Raw genomic sequence first — 17,723 nt, 5'->3', positions numbered from 1 at the left:
AAAAGCAAATGAAGTTAAAAGTACGGGGAAGAAAGGGGGTTGTCTGAGCAAAGTAAGGAATTTTAAAATAACCCAGGGAATTGAGGATGGAAACATGGTAGAGAAAACCCTCTCAAGTACTTTGTTAGCCCAAATGTTGTAGGCCTTTTTAATGTTTCTTTCTATTGCTATATTAAGAGACAGAGTAATATATCATTAGCCTTGTCAAACTGATATACTAGTGATGCTGGGATATTTCATATCACATAAGTACTGCTAATCAGCTGCATTCTCCACCTGAACTTGAATCGTGACTTGCTCCCATGGCTGTCCTATTGAGTGTGCACGCTTGGTGGCAAGATGAGACCTCCTTCCCTCATCAGGATGATGCCCTTTTCTCTCCACAGCATGTGTTTTGTGAAGAATGCCTCTGCCTCTGGTTTGACAGAGAGAAGACCTGTCCTCTTTGTCGTTCTGTCACAGTAGAAACCCTGCGTTGCTGGAAAGATGGCACCACCTCTGCTCATTTCCAGGTGTATTAAAACCAATACATGCTGACAAATGGATTAACACATGCAGAGAGAAGAAAAAGCTGGAAAATCTGGTGATCCCATGCCCCTATTTAGTTGCCTGTGGATTTGTTGTCTTAGTCTTTCTTCCAGCGCTATTTCTGCAGGAGCCAACAGAACAATTGTTAGTAGCCAAAAACTTTATCCTCAAAGGCAAGAAAGATGTGTTTTGTATTATGGCAAACTCCATGGCTAAGCTACAGCCAAGATTTTTTCTTGAACTTACATAGTTATAAACTGCTTGAGATGTTTCCTTTTTTTCTGTCATTTTAGAATAGATAAATACTGCATGTATAAGGCAAGTGTACCATGAATTGCATGTGTATAACCTGATACACTGGAAAAAAGCTGTTTTCCTCTGGCTCAGACCACTCGTGAGATTTTTCACATTAAATGGCCCTAGCTTCCCTGAATCGGTAACATCATAGAATTACGTTGTTGCTGTTATACTACCTTGGAGAACTCTCCCAAAACAGTGCTTCAGAACCTCGTGCCTGCAGTTTATTTGCGGCTGGAGCAATGTCATCTCCCAGCAGCCGTTTTTTTTTGCAATTGATTCCACAAATTGCACGTGTTGTCATCTTAATAAAATCTCTAGAACCTGGGAAAGACCATGATAGTGAAGCTGGAAATGACACTTGCTTTTCTTGGGAACGTTTTTCCTCTTTAACTTTCATGACCAGACTTTCTGATTTTCTAGCATATGGGGAAAACAGTGGGAGGCAGGGAGAGATTAAAGTCAGGTTTGGTTTGTCTAGGTGAAAAGTCAAGAGCATCTCACAGATTCGGGTACCTCTGCAATATGCTCCTCAGTGCAGCCACTCGAGGCAAGGCTTACTGGCTTCAAAAACCAGTGCCACTCAGCATCCAGTACCTGCCTGCGTCCAAAACCAGAAGAAATGTGCTCGCTCAGCACTGAGCCCAGACAGCACTGCTGATAACAGAAACGGTGGGGCATCAGCATACAGGGCCTCCTGGAGAGCCTGGGTTTAGTGAGATTTAACAGCTTGAGGGCAGAATTGCACAGAAGCAGCTGCATTGCTTGAAGAGCCAGCCTGGTTTATACACAAAATGGAAAATCCACCTGTGATGGTGGAGGCTTTATTGTAACACTTCTGCTTCCAAAAAATCCCTTCCAGGAGACACCTTATATGTTTAACAGGAGAATTAACACACTTCATATTGCCACAATTTCCATCTCTGCTGAGGGTGCTGCAGAGGCACTTGCATGCAAATGGAGTTGCTGTTTGTTCTCTGGAGCTTTTTCTTTCACTAAACAACGTCCGCTTTTTGCTGTGCACCCAGAGAAAGTGCCTCATTAGGCAACTGTGGCATCTTCCATGCTCATTACTATGGAAATGGCCGTAAGGTTACAATCCCACTTGAGTGGATAATCAGGAAGAACTGTACCTGGGGGAAATGAGCCTATGTGTATGTACTGACTGCCGCCTTCCCCTCCTGCTGTGAAACTCCACAGGGAGAAGAATTAAAGCAAACAGGAGCTAATGGTAACAAGATTAAGGCTCAACATTTCTTTGGAAATAATAGTTCAGTATGGCTAGAGGAGAAATGATGAGAGGCAGAGCCTGAGCAGGGAAGATAGTCCAAATCTGGCTGGAGAGGGACAGGGAAGTACAGGAGGAAAATCTTTACTTTCCAGAACAAAGTGACTTGCTTCTTGTCAAATGGATCCCATGAAAGTGGAGAACTAAGCCAAGGAATCCAGTGGCTATCTCCAATGGGAATAGCCATTTTGGGATGGGGGAAGGCAGTTCAGTAAGGAAGGAAGCAAGGTTTTCAGTGGGCATAAAAATGTTGTATGTGCTAAAAATAGTCTGGTATATTCTCCAGGAAAAGGGAAAATTACTGATTCTGTGGGCAGGCAATTTATGAAGGGTTTCAGTATCAGTTTTCAGGGCAATGCCAATTGATTAAAAGGTTAGTTGTATCTGCTTTCAGAATGTTTGAAAAGCCACTCCTGATTGTTTTTCTAAATGCTCCTGGAAAATACCTATGGAGAAGTATATGAAAAGGTCAACATGAGCCTAACACTACAGCTAGCATTAAGATACACTGTTTCACAATTATTTCTTTTTTAATTTGGTTATAAGGAAGGAAGGCAATCAAAGGGAAAGTATGGGGAGTATTTGTTATGTTCTTATAGTCCTTTTCTTTTTTTTTCTTTATCAAAAGTTCTTTACGAGTTGGCAGCGTGACGTGCTACTCAGATCCCTCAGTGACAAAATGCAGCACTGCGATCCATACGCGAAGGCCTTCGCTGCAGGCACAGCCTTTTATCTGAGAGGGCATGGGTGCCTCGGATTTGGTGGGCCATCCTGTGCCACACTTCTCTGTTATTGCTAATTAGTGCTAAATAGAAGGTGAAATTTTATGCTGTGGATATTTATTCTACTGGAAGCATAACAAAGATCATCTTCAGTCCTGCAAGAGAAAGAATTTACTACAGGCTGCTATTATACAGCCGTTGAATTAAAACATCCTTCAGTCCCTATTCTTCTGGCCTGGATGCTGTGGAAGAAACAGCTCGGTGCTGCGAGCCATCTGTCCCACCCATCCTCCTCGGGTATGGTACAGTGATGGCTTTGTGAGGCAGGACAGTGCTACCCTCTCCTAGAACATGACATTTGGGCCAGAAAACATGCAGGGGAAAAATTCCAGTTCTAATGACAACTGATGAGAAACTTCTGTGGGTTTCCATGGGAAAACAGCTAGGGTTGTGCAAAGAAATTATTCTTTCGAATTTCAGAAAGGAAATAAAAACCGGAGCCTTTTTTCACCATTGAACAGTTATTTTTCTTTTTTTTAATAAAGTCATTATAAATATGTACAAAGAGTCTCAGCATATGAAATTCCTTTTACAAAAGAGAGAAGCCACATCCAACCATAAACAGGAGCCTTCATGAACTCATATCAGCAGTGAGCATATGCTTTGCTCTTGCTTTGGTGAGGGTGGAAACTTGCACAGCGACTCTGCAAGAGTTTACATCCAAATAGTACTAAATCAGTAATGTGCAAGGAATTGTGTGTTCACTGCATTTCATCTGTTTTATTCTGTTAGCAATGCATCTGGGAGCAGACTGGAAAATTTAGTCCTAAGGACTAAAGGTGATGGGAAGATTTTTTCTTGTGATAAACTGTGAATTGATTGGAAAGGTTATGCCGTGAATACCCATGAAAACTAAATCCCATTGTAGTTGGTTTTGCTCTCTACTTAGGTGGCATCTGTAACTAATAATGGATGTAACTAAAAATGGCAGTTCAATACCCAGATGCTTTCAGTGAATATTTATCAAGCTCCAAAGTAACTTTCTGTAAATATTAAAAAAAACTTGTGAAATTCAAGTACTCAAGTATTCATGTAGAGTGAACACTGACAAAGTCTCATTGGAGTTACATGAAAATTCACTCTTGTATTCAAATCTTGTCAGAAAAAAATATTCACTTGTGTTGTATTTTGTAGTTTTTAAGTTTCTCTTGCAGATGGGGAATGGAAATTCTGCAGCTTTAACTGGAACAGTCAGCTTTTTCCCGCAACTGCTAAGGGCAGAGCTGTTGTTTGGAAGACCTGAGTGGGGGAGTGTGTTTGGGTATGTGCTGATGGCGATTCCTGTTACGCAGATGGCGCGTGGTTCAAGCCAGCAGGATTGGCAGAGGGAAGAAGCACAGGAGTGTCTTACGCTGGGAACAGGGATATATACCTGTACTCGGGGCAAAGATAGCTTTTGGAATGAAAGGGCTTGTGCATTCAGCCCAGGACAGAATTAGGAGAACCAGCATGCGAGAATTCCTCTCTTCTGTTCAGACTAGCTGATATACTAGTGTTTTCCTAAGGAAGTTCAAGTCCCATGTTACTCAGACTTCCCTAGGCTTCTGGAGTTTGAATGAACACAGCCCGTGTCTCCTGACCTTCAGCTCAGCACACAGCAACCAGTGGCTTGCAAAGTGTTACACAAGAATGAGGCTGATTTGGAAGCTCGGATTCAAAATTGAATTTGCTGCAAGCAAAGCCGCTCTAAGAAAAGTTGTGGAGATATTGTTCACCTGTTGTGGTGGTAGAATATAGCCAGGAGGTTTTGACATGGACAAAACCTGTGGGTCCAGGATTTAATTTGGAGCCACAGATAGTTTATTACATATATCTCAGACTTCTGTCAAGATCACGGGCAGATGTTTTAAAACCATTTGTAGGAAAATTAAAATTAAATATTAAACCAGACGTACTATTCTGTCCGCATAATGAACCACTTTGTACATGGTAGCGCAGTTTTTCAGAAGGGAAATACCTCCTTCTGTCTTGCCTCCCCATTCTCCTGTGTCCTGTGTCCTCACCACCTCCAAGTGAGATTCTCCTCTGCCTGCTCAACCTACGAGATTACAGCAATAGCAGCATTTAACCAAACTGTTTCATCTTAGGAGGCAGCAGGGAAAAGTGCCTGATTCCAAGGGGTACATGGACATAGAAATGACACCACTTTACCCAAATGTGTTCATAATAAATTCCATTAGAAAGGATTGCTTCTGCTTTTGCAGTGCATTTAAGACCCTTATAATTTTAGCGTGGTATAGAGACAAAGCAAATTCACAAATCAGATTAAACTGATTTAACAAGAGTTTCTGATTTAAGTAAATTGCTTTAGTAATGGGCTTAGCTAAATTAGGGCAATTTCTGCATGCCTACATGCTCTAAAACAGAAGTATGGTGGGTTTCTCATTCCTCATCACTGACAACTCATTGATTTTGGTGATTTGCTGTATGTTATTATTGGGTGATGCCTCTCCTGGGCACATGGAAGTGTATGACAGCAGGGTTGTTCCCATTCTGTATTTTTTTACGTACTGAAAATAAATTGAAGAGAGAAGAGGAAGGAATCTGGAATTAACGGGCTAAATTCTGTCCTGGGTGTAACCAGCTGTCTCCATGCAGGCAGCGGTGCTATCCTAGAATTAGTTAAGTCAAAGGACTTATTTTAACAGGCAGGAGGAGAGAAGCTGATTAGTAGTCCACACTAGGCTGTTTTTTTACTTGAAATATGAAGTTCCAATATGTGATGGGAGCTATCTTGGTGGAGTGCTGCTTTAAAAATTAATAAAGACTTTCCTCACAGCCACATTATGCGGCGTTCTATATAGACTATGATCTCATAACCTCCTCCTCTGGCTTGCACACGCACCGTCTGCTGAAACCTAAGATGAGGTCTTTTTTTTTTCATTTAGAGAGCACTCCCCAGTCTTCACAGAGTCGCAACTGCGAAGCTAATCAAAATCAATGACTTCTTGGCTGCTGTGAAAAAGAAAAAGAGGAGCAAGAGAGAGGAACTGTGCTGGTTTCTTACCCGTTAGTACGGTACGGAAACCGCCCACCGTCTCACACAGCTGTTGTAATACAGTACAAACAGCACTAGGGGAGTATACAGCATGTTTTACCAATACAAACATCAACCAGGGTTAAATCAGGTATTTTAAAAACGATAAAAACACCCCTTGTCAAAAATGGAGGCATTCAAGAATAGCAATTATACCAGAAAATGTAAGGCTTTGACAAATACATATCCTCTAGTCAGTAATTCGATTTATGTACAGTGAATGCTGGCTATAAAGCGCTGGCAAGCTGCTGCTCCAGCAAAGCTTGCTTGACCCAGCAACTAATAGATGAAAGTCTCCAAAACTTAACCCTCGGTTCACACTAACCATCCAGTTTAGAACTACAGAAGTGAAGTAAATCAGGACTAAAGCAGGATTTGGGGTACTGGACCTGCTGTTGTTTACACTTGGGAAACACGATTGATTTGGTTGTTGTTTCATGAGAATACCAATGGACAGCATGTGTCTTCTAACATTTTTGCTGAATATTAGGAACCACCAAGGAGGAGACTGGTCCCCTGGGAGTTCTTTTTGGTTTTTTTTTGACAGAAAAGCCTGTCCCTGGAGCGTTAGGACTGAGGGAGATCAACCAATTGCTTTGCTGCTGCGGTTGAACCCTGATTTAAGGGGCTTACTCTATGGTAAGGACAGAACTTTCTTCCCTTTTCCTTTGCTGTGCTGTTTCAGGGGAAATGCCTCTTTGGGAAAAAAATGCTACGAGAAGTCTCAGGGCTGCAGACCCAAATAGCCGGTGTGGCAGGAGAACCGATGGCAGTGCAAACTGCATGCACCCAAGATGCAAGGGAAGATGGGAATAATGCCTATTCCAGGTGAGGAGTTTATTAAACATTCAGAACTCGGGAGCTAATAATTGCTAAAGGGGAGGAGTATGCGGGAGAGCCCTCTCTCTTGCACCGAGAAATGTAAGCCAGCTCCTATGCCGGACGGCTTGTCACAAGCCTGCCTCTGTGTATGTGGGGTGCACACACAGGGTGGGGCAAGGTAGCGTAGGGGTGGAGGGAAGACCTGCGGACTGCGTGTCTTGTGTAGCAAAGTTACGCATCCAGTCCTCCTGATCAATTATTTTCTGTTCAAATTTGACTTGTGCAATACCATACGCACAATTTCACTTCCTCATGTGAGCAATTTGTAGAAAGTTGTATTTTTAAGGCTATGCCTGATCCAGCAGTCACTAATCCAGCACTTGCAACACTGCTGAAACCAGCTGAGGCTCCTCCTTTTGACAGAAGAATTCTTACTTATTTCAGTAAGAGACTGAGCCAGGAAGGAGTACAAGATGCCGAGTTATTATTAAGCATCAGACCAAAAATTGTAGGAAAATTGTTTTATCGGTCCCTGTGGTTCTGAGACCATCCAAACTCTTATCAACAGACAAACTACACTTAGCTACATGACCCCTCCCAACACTGCACATAATATAAAGTAGGGCAAGGTTCTTCATTAGGAACAATTTGCTCTTTCAGCATAGCCCTTTCTGCTGTTTGTGAATTGACTTGGATCAATAATACCCATGAATATGTGTGCAGGGGCCCAAAACACATTGGTGAATATTTGATAAAGGGAGAATTTTGCTTTTAGATTGCTTAGAAACATTTCTCCTGCAGTAATGAAAAATGAAAGGTTTGACTGGGACACAGTGGCCACTCGGCTTGTTCCCTGACCGGGTGAGGGTGAGGAAGTATTTTAAAAAGACAAGGAGCCAAACTTCCTTTGGAAATCTGGTTCTTAACATTCCCCCCTTGGTGGGGTATCGATTTTCTGGTGCAAATATCTGAAGCTGGGAAAAATGTTTCTAAAAAACTGTGCATAATAATTACTGTAAAGAGCATCCGGAAGGTATCCTAAATCTGACAGGTAGTTTTGGCTGCAAGGAAAAAAGTGCTCAGTACTAGACTGAAAAAAGCCCTTTGACTTCGAAGGACAAGTTCTGTTGTCCCCCAGTCCATTGGTTAGCCTAGATACAGTTCTCTTCCCTGGTTCATAGGATTTGAGACTGCTTAAATCACCATCTAGGAGAATGCCCAGCTCCGGAGCTGTAGGAATTTCTGCACTCGCAGACTTTGACATGTACACTGCAGTGAAAAGAGCTGGTGTGTCTTTGCCGCCTCAGGGAACGCTGCTTCCCAAGCTCCGAACCATCAAAACAAAAAGAACTGCCCCAAAGAAAATTAGTTTTAGAAAGTTCTGGGCTAGATTATTTGTTTTGTCTTAATTTATGCAGAGATTGAAGGAAAGAAAAAAAATAGCACCTTCTCAAGAAGTATTAATTTTGTCATCTTGTGTATAAATATTAATAACCAAAATAGATTTTTCCTTGTCCCATGTTTCAGAACATCCTCTTGGGGAAACTGTAGCACCACAGAGAGGCAGTTTAGCCCCAGACAAATATTAAATGTAGCACCAGAGAAACTAAAGTCGTAAGAAAAGCTTATCTCACCTGGTGCTATAGCGCTTAATATATACACACACAAACTGTCTGTTGTCCAAGCTGCTAAGCACCTGTTCCCCCCCACCACGGCTAGGGCATGCCCATTTGGCAGCAAGTTTGGTCTCTCAAGATACTACTTAACTCTGGATGTATACATTATTTTTCATCCCGCTGCATTGAAAGGAATGTTTATGTTGCCATAAACAAGGTGCAGTGGAGAAAATGCTAGCATTACAGCAAGGACATCGCTAATCTTTTGACTCAGACTGCAGGAGCATGAATGCTCAGACCACCATCATCTACAAGGAATGTTGCTTACGTTCTCAACAAGGCATGCACATTTTAACGTATGCATACAGGAGGGTTTACATTCTTCTATATATAAGCATGTATGTGTCTCTGTTTTGCTGCTGGGCCCTTGAACAGCTCCTTCTGTGCAAATCCTTCTTCACATTGCCCAAAGCACTTCCAACATCTTCCACTTCTTTCTTTATCTCCACTCTTCACAGCTGCTGCTCAGGCTCTGGATTCCCTGTAGGAAAAGGGGAAACAATTTTCTCCAAGGGCACAGGGTTTTCTCCAGCCTAAGAAAGCAAAAGAATTGTGTTTGGTTTTAATTATATTGATGCATTGGTTACAATAAAAGCTTCTTTTAAATTTATGCTTGAACCCTCCTGCTAAATTTACTGACAAGAAGAGGTATATAATTTATGGGGAGGATGGTTTTGTGGTTCAGCACAGGAGATTACGCCTTTATCCCTGTGCTACCGCAGGATTTCTGGCGAGCTCTCATTTTGCAAGGCTCGTTCTTTTGGGTGCTCCATCTTCATTTACACCATGTTAACAAAAATGTTAAACTTTTGGAGAAGCCATTAATTTTGTTACAGGTATGCAATGGGGCGCATTGAGGATCACAGGAGACTGGAAGAACTCACTCATTCCTGGTACTGCTACTGATTACATTTGTGGCCTTGGGCAAACCACTCCTTTCAGTTGCTACTGTAAAATGAGGGCAGTAATAACTTATTTGCCTCACAGGTGGGCTGCAAGCCTTAATTAATAAAGTGCTCAGAGAAAGGCACCTATCTAAGTGCAAATTAGCAGGAGATGTGCCCGAGGGGCATCTACTATGAAATTCCCATTTCCCGCATTTATACCTAGGTTTGTTGATACCAGCATTTGCTGGGATAGATCCCATCTTTCAGACTGTGTTGTCTAGTTCGCAGAGACTGTGACAATGAGCGATCTTATAAAAACCTCAGTGGAGAAATCTCTGCTGGCCTTCTGGATGAGGTGATTTCACCGGGGTGGGAGAAAGGAGGGGGGAGTAGCTGACTATGCAACTGCATCAGCTATGAAGTCAGAGTGTAATTAGGGCTGGCAAACAGCTTGTGAGCAGATTCTGATCTGCATTACTCTGATGTAAACCCAGAATTGCTTCCCTTCCTTCTGTAGCACTACCCTGTTCGTGCCAGCGTGAAGGTTATCACAGTCCAGTGGCACTGCCTCTGAGACGAAACCTCCACTGTGAGAAAAGCAGGCAAATTCTGGTGCTGCAACCAACTCTGAGTAACCTAGAACGTCTCTGGTTCAGCCTCAAAAGGTGCAACTGTATCTGCTTTATCGCAGTTACTGTCAGCTGCTCAAGCTGCTGCTGTGCACAGGATGTGGCAATTACAATCTCTCCTTCCCTCAGTCTACAGTCTTGTTTTCTAGTTTTGAGGAATCTGGAGCAACAGTGCAAATAGCTTGGAGGACTTAATGCCAGAATGAATCATCCAGACTTGAAGCACGTTTTCATTTGTCTTGCTGTGATCAAGGCTACTAGCTAGCCACGCAGTTTCTGTGGCTTCTGTATCTGCATGCACACAGACTTTCACAGATGCACCCACTCTCTGGAAGTACTGGAGGTATTTTCAAAGGTTTTTTGCAGAGCGACTTAGTGTTTTGGCAGAGGGAAAATAGGAAAGGTGTTCACTACTTGAGAGAGTACGAACATAATACCGGCTACACAAAGACAACAGAGCACAGACTGTCAGTAATCAGCTGTCAATAAGTAGCCCGGAGGTTGAAATGCACCCCCCCGCTCAGCCTCCTGGCCTGCCTGCACAGGAGACAGACCTCCCCGCAGCCCCCACTCCTACACGGGCCTCCTGGCATCTCAGCACCACTGCACACTCAGGTCTAGGCCAGCGCCAAGCACAGGCAGACAGACAGCGCCACGGGTTTCTCTAGACTTGTGAAACACCACGAGGAGGAGATTCTGGGCATCTGCACTTCTCACACAAGATGGCTTTACAGAGAGGTCTTCAAAATCAACCACATGGGCGCTGTTGGGGAGAGAAGGCAGGGCACAGCCTGAACGGCATGTAGGGTACTGAGAAACGGGCTGGCAATATGGAGGGAGAGCCTGCGATGTGGTTGCTCACACTCAAAGAGGTGAGATATTTACACAAGTTACACTCGAATAAAGACTTCAGGAGCTGATTAAAGGATTTCCTCCAAAGCAGAAACATTTAATGCTTATTTATTATTTCTCCTGTAGCAGTACTTCCGATCGCCAGCTATGAACCCTTGTCCTACTGTGCCATCTATGGCCTGCAACAGGTCATCCTCGGTGTCATTATATTTTACAAACTGTCTCTCTGTGTCGCTTAACGTATAGAAAATCTATAAAAACCTGTAAAAGTTGATAAATCCTGGAATGTCTTGAACTCTGAGTGATAAATCTGCTCTGGGGCAGGCAAAGAGCTCAGCACAATGTTCATGCATCTCACGAGCCCTACCCTATTCTAACAGCTTAAATGGTTCTTAAGTTTTGCATCAGTCTCGTGCTGGCCTTCTGCATAAAGGTGAATTTCATGGAAAGAATAAAAGAGAACCCCAGAATCCTGGCCTTCAGCCCATCTTTCAATAAAACAATTTTGAATATCCTAGGCTGTGTTAAAGCCGTTTCTGGGTGCATATTGGCTGCATTGCCAGTATCTGACTCATTAATGGAATATACTTTGAGCCAAATTCTGATCTCATTTACAGCACTGTAAATCCAGGGCAACCCAATTGACTTCAGTGGAGTTACTCCAAATTTCCCACAATAGGCACTCAGCAGATAGATCAAAATTTGGTAATTTGGGTCTGAAAAACGCTGAGGAAAGCCAAACAACATCCCATTTGTAATACTGGGGTGGATAGTAAGTTGGAAAGAGTGCCAGCATATTCCCTCTGTAGAGCCGCTGAAAAATGGTTTATTTTACGTGCCATTCGTACAACGTTGAAACTTCGGGGAGAGGGGATTGTCCACTATTATCAAGATTTTTCATTCACTTATTAAAAAAAAAAAGGTAGTTATAGCTGAGTTCCTATATGAAAAATGTGGTGTCTATTGAAAACATGGATTGAAGTGATGAAAAAAAAAATCACTTGCTTTGGAATTTTTCATGGAAACCAACATTCCCTTTGGTGATGTATCCCTTTCTTCCTTGTCATTGAGGGAGATGCAGATTTTGCTCAGGAAGTTGCTCTTACCCATTGAACCTATTAAGCCATAAGGTTGTGAGATGACAAATGATGTTGGCTGATATTTGCAAAACCATCTCAGCCAGCCTCGACACATCCCATCGCTTTTAATAGATAAGGCATCTTGACTTGAGCTCTCCAGCCTTAAATCCTACAGTTTTATCACGTCGCTTGCTAGGCTGGTGTTTACCAACAAAAGGAAAGCTGCTCTTCCCTGGGATACTAAGTAGGATGAACATGAAATGACTCAGGTAGGGGGGTCCCTAGTCTCATCTCAGCATTTCTTTGACTAATCTTTATTCAGAGACAGGACGCAAAGCCATGCTCGGGTGCCACCTGCATAAAGCCATAGGAGAATCTGAGCTCATGTCCCCTAAAGCACTTGGCAAAAGGAGTCCTGCTCACGGCTAACGTGTCAGCATGTAACTTCTTGATTTAAATGGATTACACAGGCGATTCAGCTGGCACACATTCCACTCCTAATAAACAAAATAACAGTTATTGATATATTTAAAGAAAAAAAAATTTCAAGTGCTTGGATTGCTAAGGGAAAGCTCGAGGCAGGGACAAAACAAGGCACCGTCACTTCCTCACGAAGCAGCAGGTTAATGAGAAAACAAGGGCTGGGCAACAGCCCTGTCAAATTCCCAAGCAGCCTGCATCCATGTACACTCACACTTCATTAGCATCTCTGTGGGAGATGAAAGGGTAACTTGGAAGACCAAAAAACAATTAGCAGGGGGGTCAAGAGGTAAGATGAAAGAAGAGCAGAACCTACTAGGGAAGAACTCGGAAGAACGGTGTGTCCCGAATATCTTAGCACAGGAAGATCAAGGAACCAGACACAGTAAAGAAATATGTTGGGGCTCCAATCTTTCCAGAAAGTGGCCTGCTTGGACATAGCCTACCTGCAGAAAGAGGTGTTTCTGGACTGCTGTTTATTTTTTAAAACTCTGCTGCTTGTTTATTATTAAAGTTAACGTTGAAGGTTTTCCTTGTGCAATTTAACTGTGAAACTGGGGCAAGGGTGGTGGGGACCTTTGGCATTTTTGAGTAGGATGCCTGCCACCAGGAAGAGCAGACTCCTCCTTCCTTAGTTATCCAGGAGGATAAACAACAGTGTTTGCCTCTTTGTGTCAGGGATGCATACAGGGTGCAACATGCTGAATGTTTATCCTCATGCAAAACTGCAACTCACTGCTGAGCTAGTCAGCTTAGCCCTGTGCTAGCTGTACTGCCTCTGGTCCTTAATTTTCTTTGCACTCCTGCACAGCTCAGTGTGACATCTCCAGAAATCTTATCAACCCAATTTTAATACAGATAATTAACTGCACTGAGGCTTTGGACAGAGTGGCTCTGCATGAACCTTGCAGCAAACAGTGGGGGAAATTACTGGCAACACAGTGGGCACAGAACCAGGCTGGCGAAGCTGGCAGGGACAAGTAGGGTTTGATTTTAATACACTGCCACTTCTGAACTAATAGAGCGAAATACAAGTGACACTGTATGCCAAACTGGCACATGACAACTATACTTCACGCCCTGGTTGGATATTTCAAGGTGATGTCAGATTATATATTATAAAACTGCCATTTGTAACGCATTCATCCCCAGATCCCAAGCATGGTCCACAGATACAAGTTGGTCACATGCAGCGGTCCTAATCCTGCTTTCACTGCCATCACCTAGGGGCTGAGAGAGCAGGCGAAGTTCCCTGGTACACAGGATTATTCCCTGAGCTGCATTGTTGTGTAAAGCCACAAGGACCTGAGGGAACAACTACCAACTTTCTTCCTCAGAAGTAGTACATACGCTCACAGCAGCCGATGCAAAATGCTACTACCGCTTGAAAAGAGCAGGAGGGGAACTTGAGTAGTAAGCCAGGCCGAAACTGACCTTTTCCTCTATTCCTTCTGCAACCACCAGATCACAAGACAAATGCTGACTTTGCAGCACATTTATTAAGTGTACAAGTTACTCTCCTCTTATGAGCTGTTCTATGAAATCCCAAGTTCACAAGTGCTCAGAGCCTGGACTTTCCATCTTGTTGCAGAACAATGTTATTATCACTGCAGAGCGTCTCTGAGGATGGCAGGTAGACAGCTTTTGTTCATAAATACTCTGCTGAGTTAATAAAACACTGCTGTCTTACCACATCTCCAAGACTAACCCAGCTCACTGCACTATCACTTGGGCTCTGAGACACTGCAGATAATCAGGTACCTCAACTGGTGCGAGCAAATTATTATTCAGGATGAATAGAAAAGATTCTTAATGGCAAAAATAACCCAGAAAGTAATTATTCTGGGGTTGCACTGTATTTTCATCTGCAGCTTGGTCACTTGTGCCTCAGAAGCTTGCCAGGAGTCAGACAGGCCAGCCTGCTGCACATCGAGGCAACAAGGAGACTGTTCCTAGCTTGTTATTCTCCCACATCTGGCCTCTTTATCCCTGAAACTGCTTCACATCACACACAAGGATCTTCTTTTCAGAGACTTACATTTGTATTTGTGTCCATGAAGCCCCTGAGCATTTGGAGGCAGCTCAGCATGTCCTGTCTGTGGCAGCCTTTGAAGCTGTGAGGAAGGACTGTGCATGCTGAAGGAGCTCGCCTCAGCTGTGTTGAGGATAATGCTTTCCTCTTCTACAGTGTCTTTATCAAAGCAATTTATAAGCAACTGGTTATTGTTGGGCCTGAAGTGCAGAAAGCAGGATGGAGGTGAGGGCTCCACAGAGTCAACAGCAGAAGAGATGGGAATCAAATTTAATATCTGCCTAAGCAAAGCTATGCAAATCTTCACAAAAACTAAAAATCCAAACAGCTTTGGCCTCACGGGATTGCCAGGAAGCCTGGGCTGAACGTGTGCACAGATCCACGGGGCCAGCGAACAGTCTCTCTCTGTCAGCCCTTCTCACCTGCCACCTTCTCTGTGCAGGATGAAGTCCCAGACTGGGCAGGCAGGAAATTCCCCAGCGTGTTAAGAAAGAAAAGGACACTTGAGACACTACATAAGGGAGATCACTGCAGTTCCCCCTTGGATTTTGACTTTTTTTGAGCTCAGAGAGGCAAGCAAGAAAACAGGTGGGTTTTCTTCCAAACACTGCAATCAAACTTGCCACAAACTGACAGGAAGGGTAAGAAGATCTGTAAGCTCTGCTCCTGACCACAGTCCCACAGCAATAACCGCTTCCCCACACCACTCACACTACCCTCTGCCAGGGCTTTGCTGGGCACAGCTCTGCAGGCACCATCCCAGAGCCTCATACCTCTGAGCTGGTGATTTTATAGAAATTGAGGCTTTGATTCATCAAAAAAGCAGGTTTGTTCTGCTTTTGTTTTCAAAGAAACCTTTCCAAAGGTAACCAGCTGAACCTCCTGACAGATGCACCAGTTGCAGCTCAGAGAGACAAACAACAATGCTCCCCCCCCCCCACCTATGTGTACACACACACATGCAGTGCAAACACACAGACCTGCTGGAAAACCTTATTTTTAAACTCTCGTGATAACCATACTTCTTCTCCACACTATACATATTTAATGGAATTTCATGCACCTAAAAAGCATGCGAGACATTTTGCAATGCAAGACCTGATACCTGACAGCCAAGGTCTGGCCCAAGAGTTCCAAAGAGCCCTGTTAAGCTGAAATTGTGCAAGGTCGGTGCACTATCAGTGACATCTTTCAACTGACTTTAAGCTCTCTTCTAAACCCTGTCCGAGCTAGCGGGATACGAGTGCATGCTGAAAGTTAGACAGGCACTTAAAAGTCTTCCCTGAACACAGACAAACACCAGGGGACATGCATAGGTATCATTTAAAGCACCCAAAATAGCAGCCCTTGCCCCTCATGTCTGTGGGGAGAAATTCATGTCCCAAAGAGCACTTCAGAGTACCCAAAATCCCTGATCTGACCCCACATATGCTCAGTATCCCTGCATGCTCCCAAAGCTGAAGGTGCAGAGCTGTCCCACCAGCCCAGGAGGTGTCACCACGCTGACAACAAGGGTTGCGGGCCCAGGTATATCCCATTTCCCCACTGCTGGTTTGCTCGGTGTCTCTGGAGCACAGTAGGGGCTCTGAGAACCAGCAGTAACGGGGCTTGGATGCTTTTCCCTGGCTGGTGGCTTGGGACTCCCCTTGGGAAAAGCCTCCGGCACTGGGTAAGGAATTATCCAAAACACAGAACCAGGCACAGCCAGCCAAAGCCCCAGCCTGCCCTGCCAGATGGTCCTGTGGGGAAATCCCACCACCCAGGGACCTTAGTGATGGGTGCCCACAGCACCTATGGGTCTAAAGCTTGCCAGGGGATGGCAGGACACGGGGGAAGTTCCTCCACTCACAAGAGGGCTGGAGAAGGCTTGGCAGGCATGGGTGTGTGGGGCAAGCATCCTCCACCTCCCAGGGCCGGCAGTCAGGGCAACGCTGGACCTGCTGCAACCCTTGTGGGCCACCCCATGCTGCTGCCGCTGGCCCACGGGGACGGTAGGCTTGCTCAGTGTGGGCATGGAGCTTAAAGTGCCCCCTGAGAGTACGGATGACTTGGGTGAAGGAGAGGCACAGGGCTGGAAGCCCTGAAAGTTTGGAGAAGGGGAAAGGGGGCGTTTGGGGAGTCCTGGGAAAGGGGAAAGGAGAAGGAGAGAGGGTAGAGGAAAGGAGAGGGAGAGGAGAGGGAGAGGAGGAGAGGAGAAGGAGAGGGGAGAAGGAGAGGGGAGGAGAGGGGAGAAGGAGAGGGGAGGAGAGGGGAGAAGGAGAGGAGGAGAGAGGGGAGAGGAGAGGAGAAGAGAGGAGAGGAGGAGAGGAGGAGAGGAGCGGGGAAAGGTGATGTAGCTGCCAGCCCGGCGGTACCGGCAGACCGGGGCTCCGTGCGCTGCCGCCATCACCCGCCGCAGCCCGGCGAGTACCGCGGACAGCGCGCTCCGCCGTGCCGGGCCCCGCTGCCGGCCCCGGGTGCCGCGCCGAGCCCCCCCGGCCGCCCCGCCGCCCCCGGCCCCGCCGCCGCGCCCGCTCCCCGTGCCCCGGCGCGGTGCCGACCTGTTGCGCGTCCCGCCTGCTCCCCGCTCCGGCCAGCGCCCCTCTCGCCTAGAGGCTCCTCCTGCGGCTCAGCCAGGCCAGCGCGGCCGCGGGCGTGAGGGCGCACAGCAGGCACAGCACGGCGGCCAGGCGGCGGCCGGCCCAGGGGCCGCGGCCCCGAGCCTTGCGCCGCGCCGCCCGCTGCTCCAGCTCATCGCCCAGGCGGCGCAGGCGGGCGGCGACCAGGCGGGCGGCGGCCGAGGGCCGTGCGGCGCGGCCGGGGCTGCAGGGGCAGGGCGCGGGGGGGCCGCCGTGCAGCGCGCAGGGGCACATGGCTGCGCCGCCGCTCGCCGCCGAGTGCCGCGGCGTGTGCGGGCGGGCGGGCCGGGGCGGCGGCGGGCGGGGGACGGGGGGGTTACATCATCCCCCGCGGGGCGGCGCTCGGCCGCGGGGAGCGGGCGGGGGGGGCGGGCGGGGAAGGGGGCAGTTGGGGGGGGAGCAGCGGGCGGGGGTGGGGGGGACAGTTGGGGGGGGGGCGCGGAGGGTGGATGGGGGGACGCGGGGGGGCGGAGGGAACCGTGTGTGTGTGTGGTGGGACGTTCCGGTGTCTAGGGGTCGTGTGGGAGTTTGGTGGGACAGCACGGGGATGGAGGGACAGTGTGGGGACGCAGCTGACGGTGTGGGGACGAAGGGGCAGCATGGGGCTGCAGGTGACAGCATAGGGCTGCAGGGACAGCGTGGGGCTGCAGGTCACGGCGTGGGGCTGCAGGTGACATAGTGGGGCTGCAGGGGACTGCGGGGATGGAGGGGCAGTG

The 17,723-nt window shown here is 46.4% G+C and overlaps 2 protein-coding genes across 7 annotated transcripts in view; one reads left to right on the top strand and one right to left on the bottom strand.

Annotated features, from left to right (window-relative positions):
- Nucleotides 1–3,348, top strand: part of RNFT2 (ring finger protein, transmembrane 2) — a 33,390-nt gene extending 30,042 nt beyond the window's left edge. For all 5 annotated transcript variants that reach the window (XM_037386860.1, XM_037387016.1, XM_037386940.1 and 2 more), the window contains one exon: nt 387–3,348. In XM_037386860.1, the coding sequence (XP_037242757.1) occupies nt 387–521 (135 nt within the window). In that variant the 3' untranslated portion in view covers nt 522–3,348. The remainder of the gene's footprint in view (nt 1–386) is intronic.
- On the bottom strand, nt 2,723–17,241 carry HRK (harakiri, BCL2 interacting protein). 2 transcript variants are annotated; one of them, XM_037387348.1, is made up of 2 exons: nt 16,930–17,241; nt 2,723–8,963 (listed from the first exon to the last, which is right to left on the bottom strand). In XM_037387348.1, exon 1 carries the CDS (start codon nt 17,239–17,241, stop codon nt 16,978–16,980), a length of 264 nt encoding a protein of 87 aa, XP_037243245.1. In that variant the 3' UTR covers nt 2,723–8,963; nt 16,930–16,977. The 2 variants fall into 2 exon arrangements, with proteins under 2 accessions (XP_037243245.1, XP_037243290.1); XM_037387393.1 differs by having other exon boundaries at nt 2,723–8,911.
- Between the last annotated feature and the right edge of the window lie 482 nt (nt 17,242–17,723).

The sequence above is a fragment of the Falco rusticolus genome, chromosome 1, assembly GCF_015220075.1.
Source record: "Falco rusticolus isolate bFalRus1 chromosome 1, bFalRus1.pri, whole genome shotgun sequence".
In the NCBI taxonomy this organism is placed as follows: Eukaryota; Metazoa; Chordata; class Aves; order Falconiformes; family Falconidae; genus Falco; species Falco rusticolus.
The sequence above is the reverse complement of the archived record's forward strand: the minus strand, read 5'-3'. Positions and strand labels throughout refer to the sequence as shown.

Excerpts from the sequence above, each read along its gene's own strand:
- HRK (XM_037387348.1), bottom strand. The coding sequence starts at position 17,241 with ATGTGCCCCTGCGCGCTGCACGGCGGCCCCCCCGCGCCCTGCCCCTGC.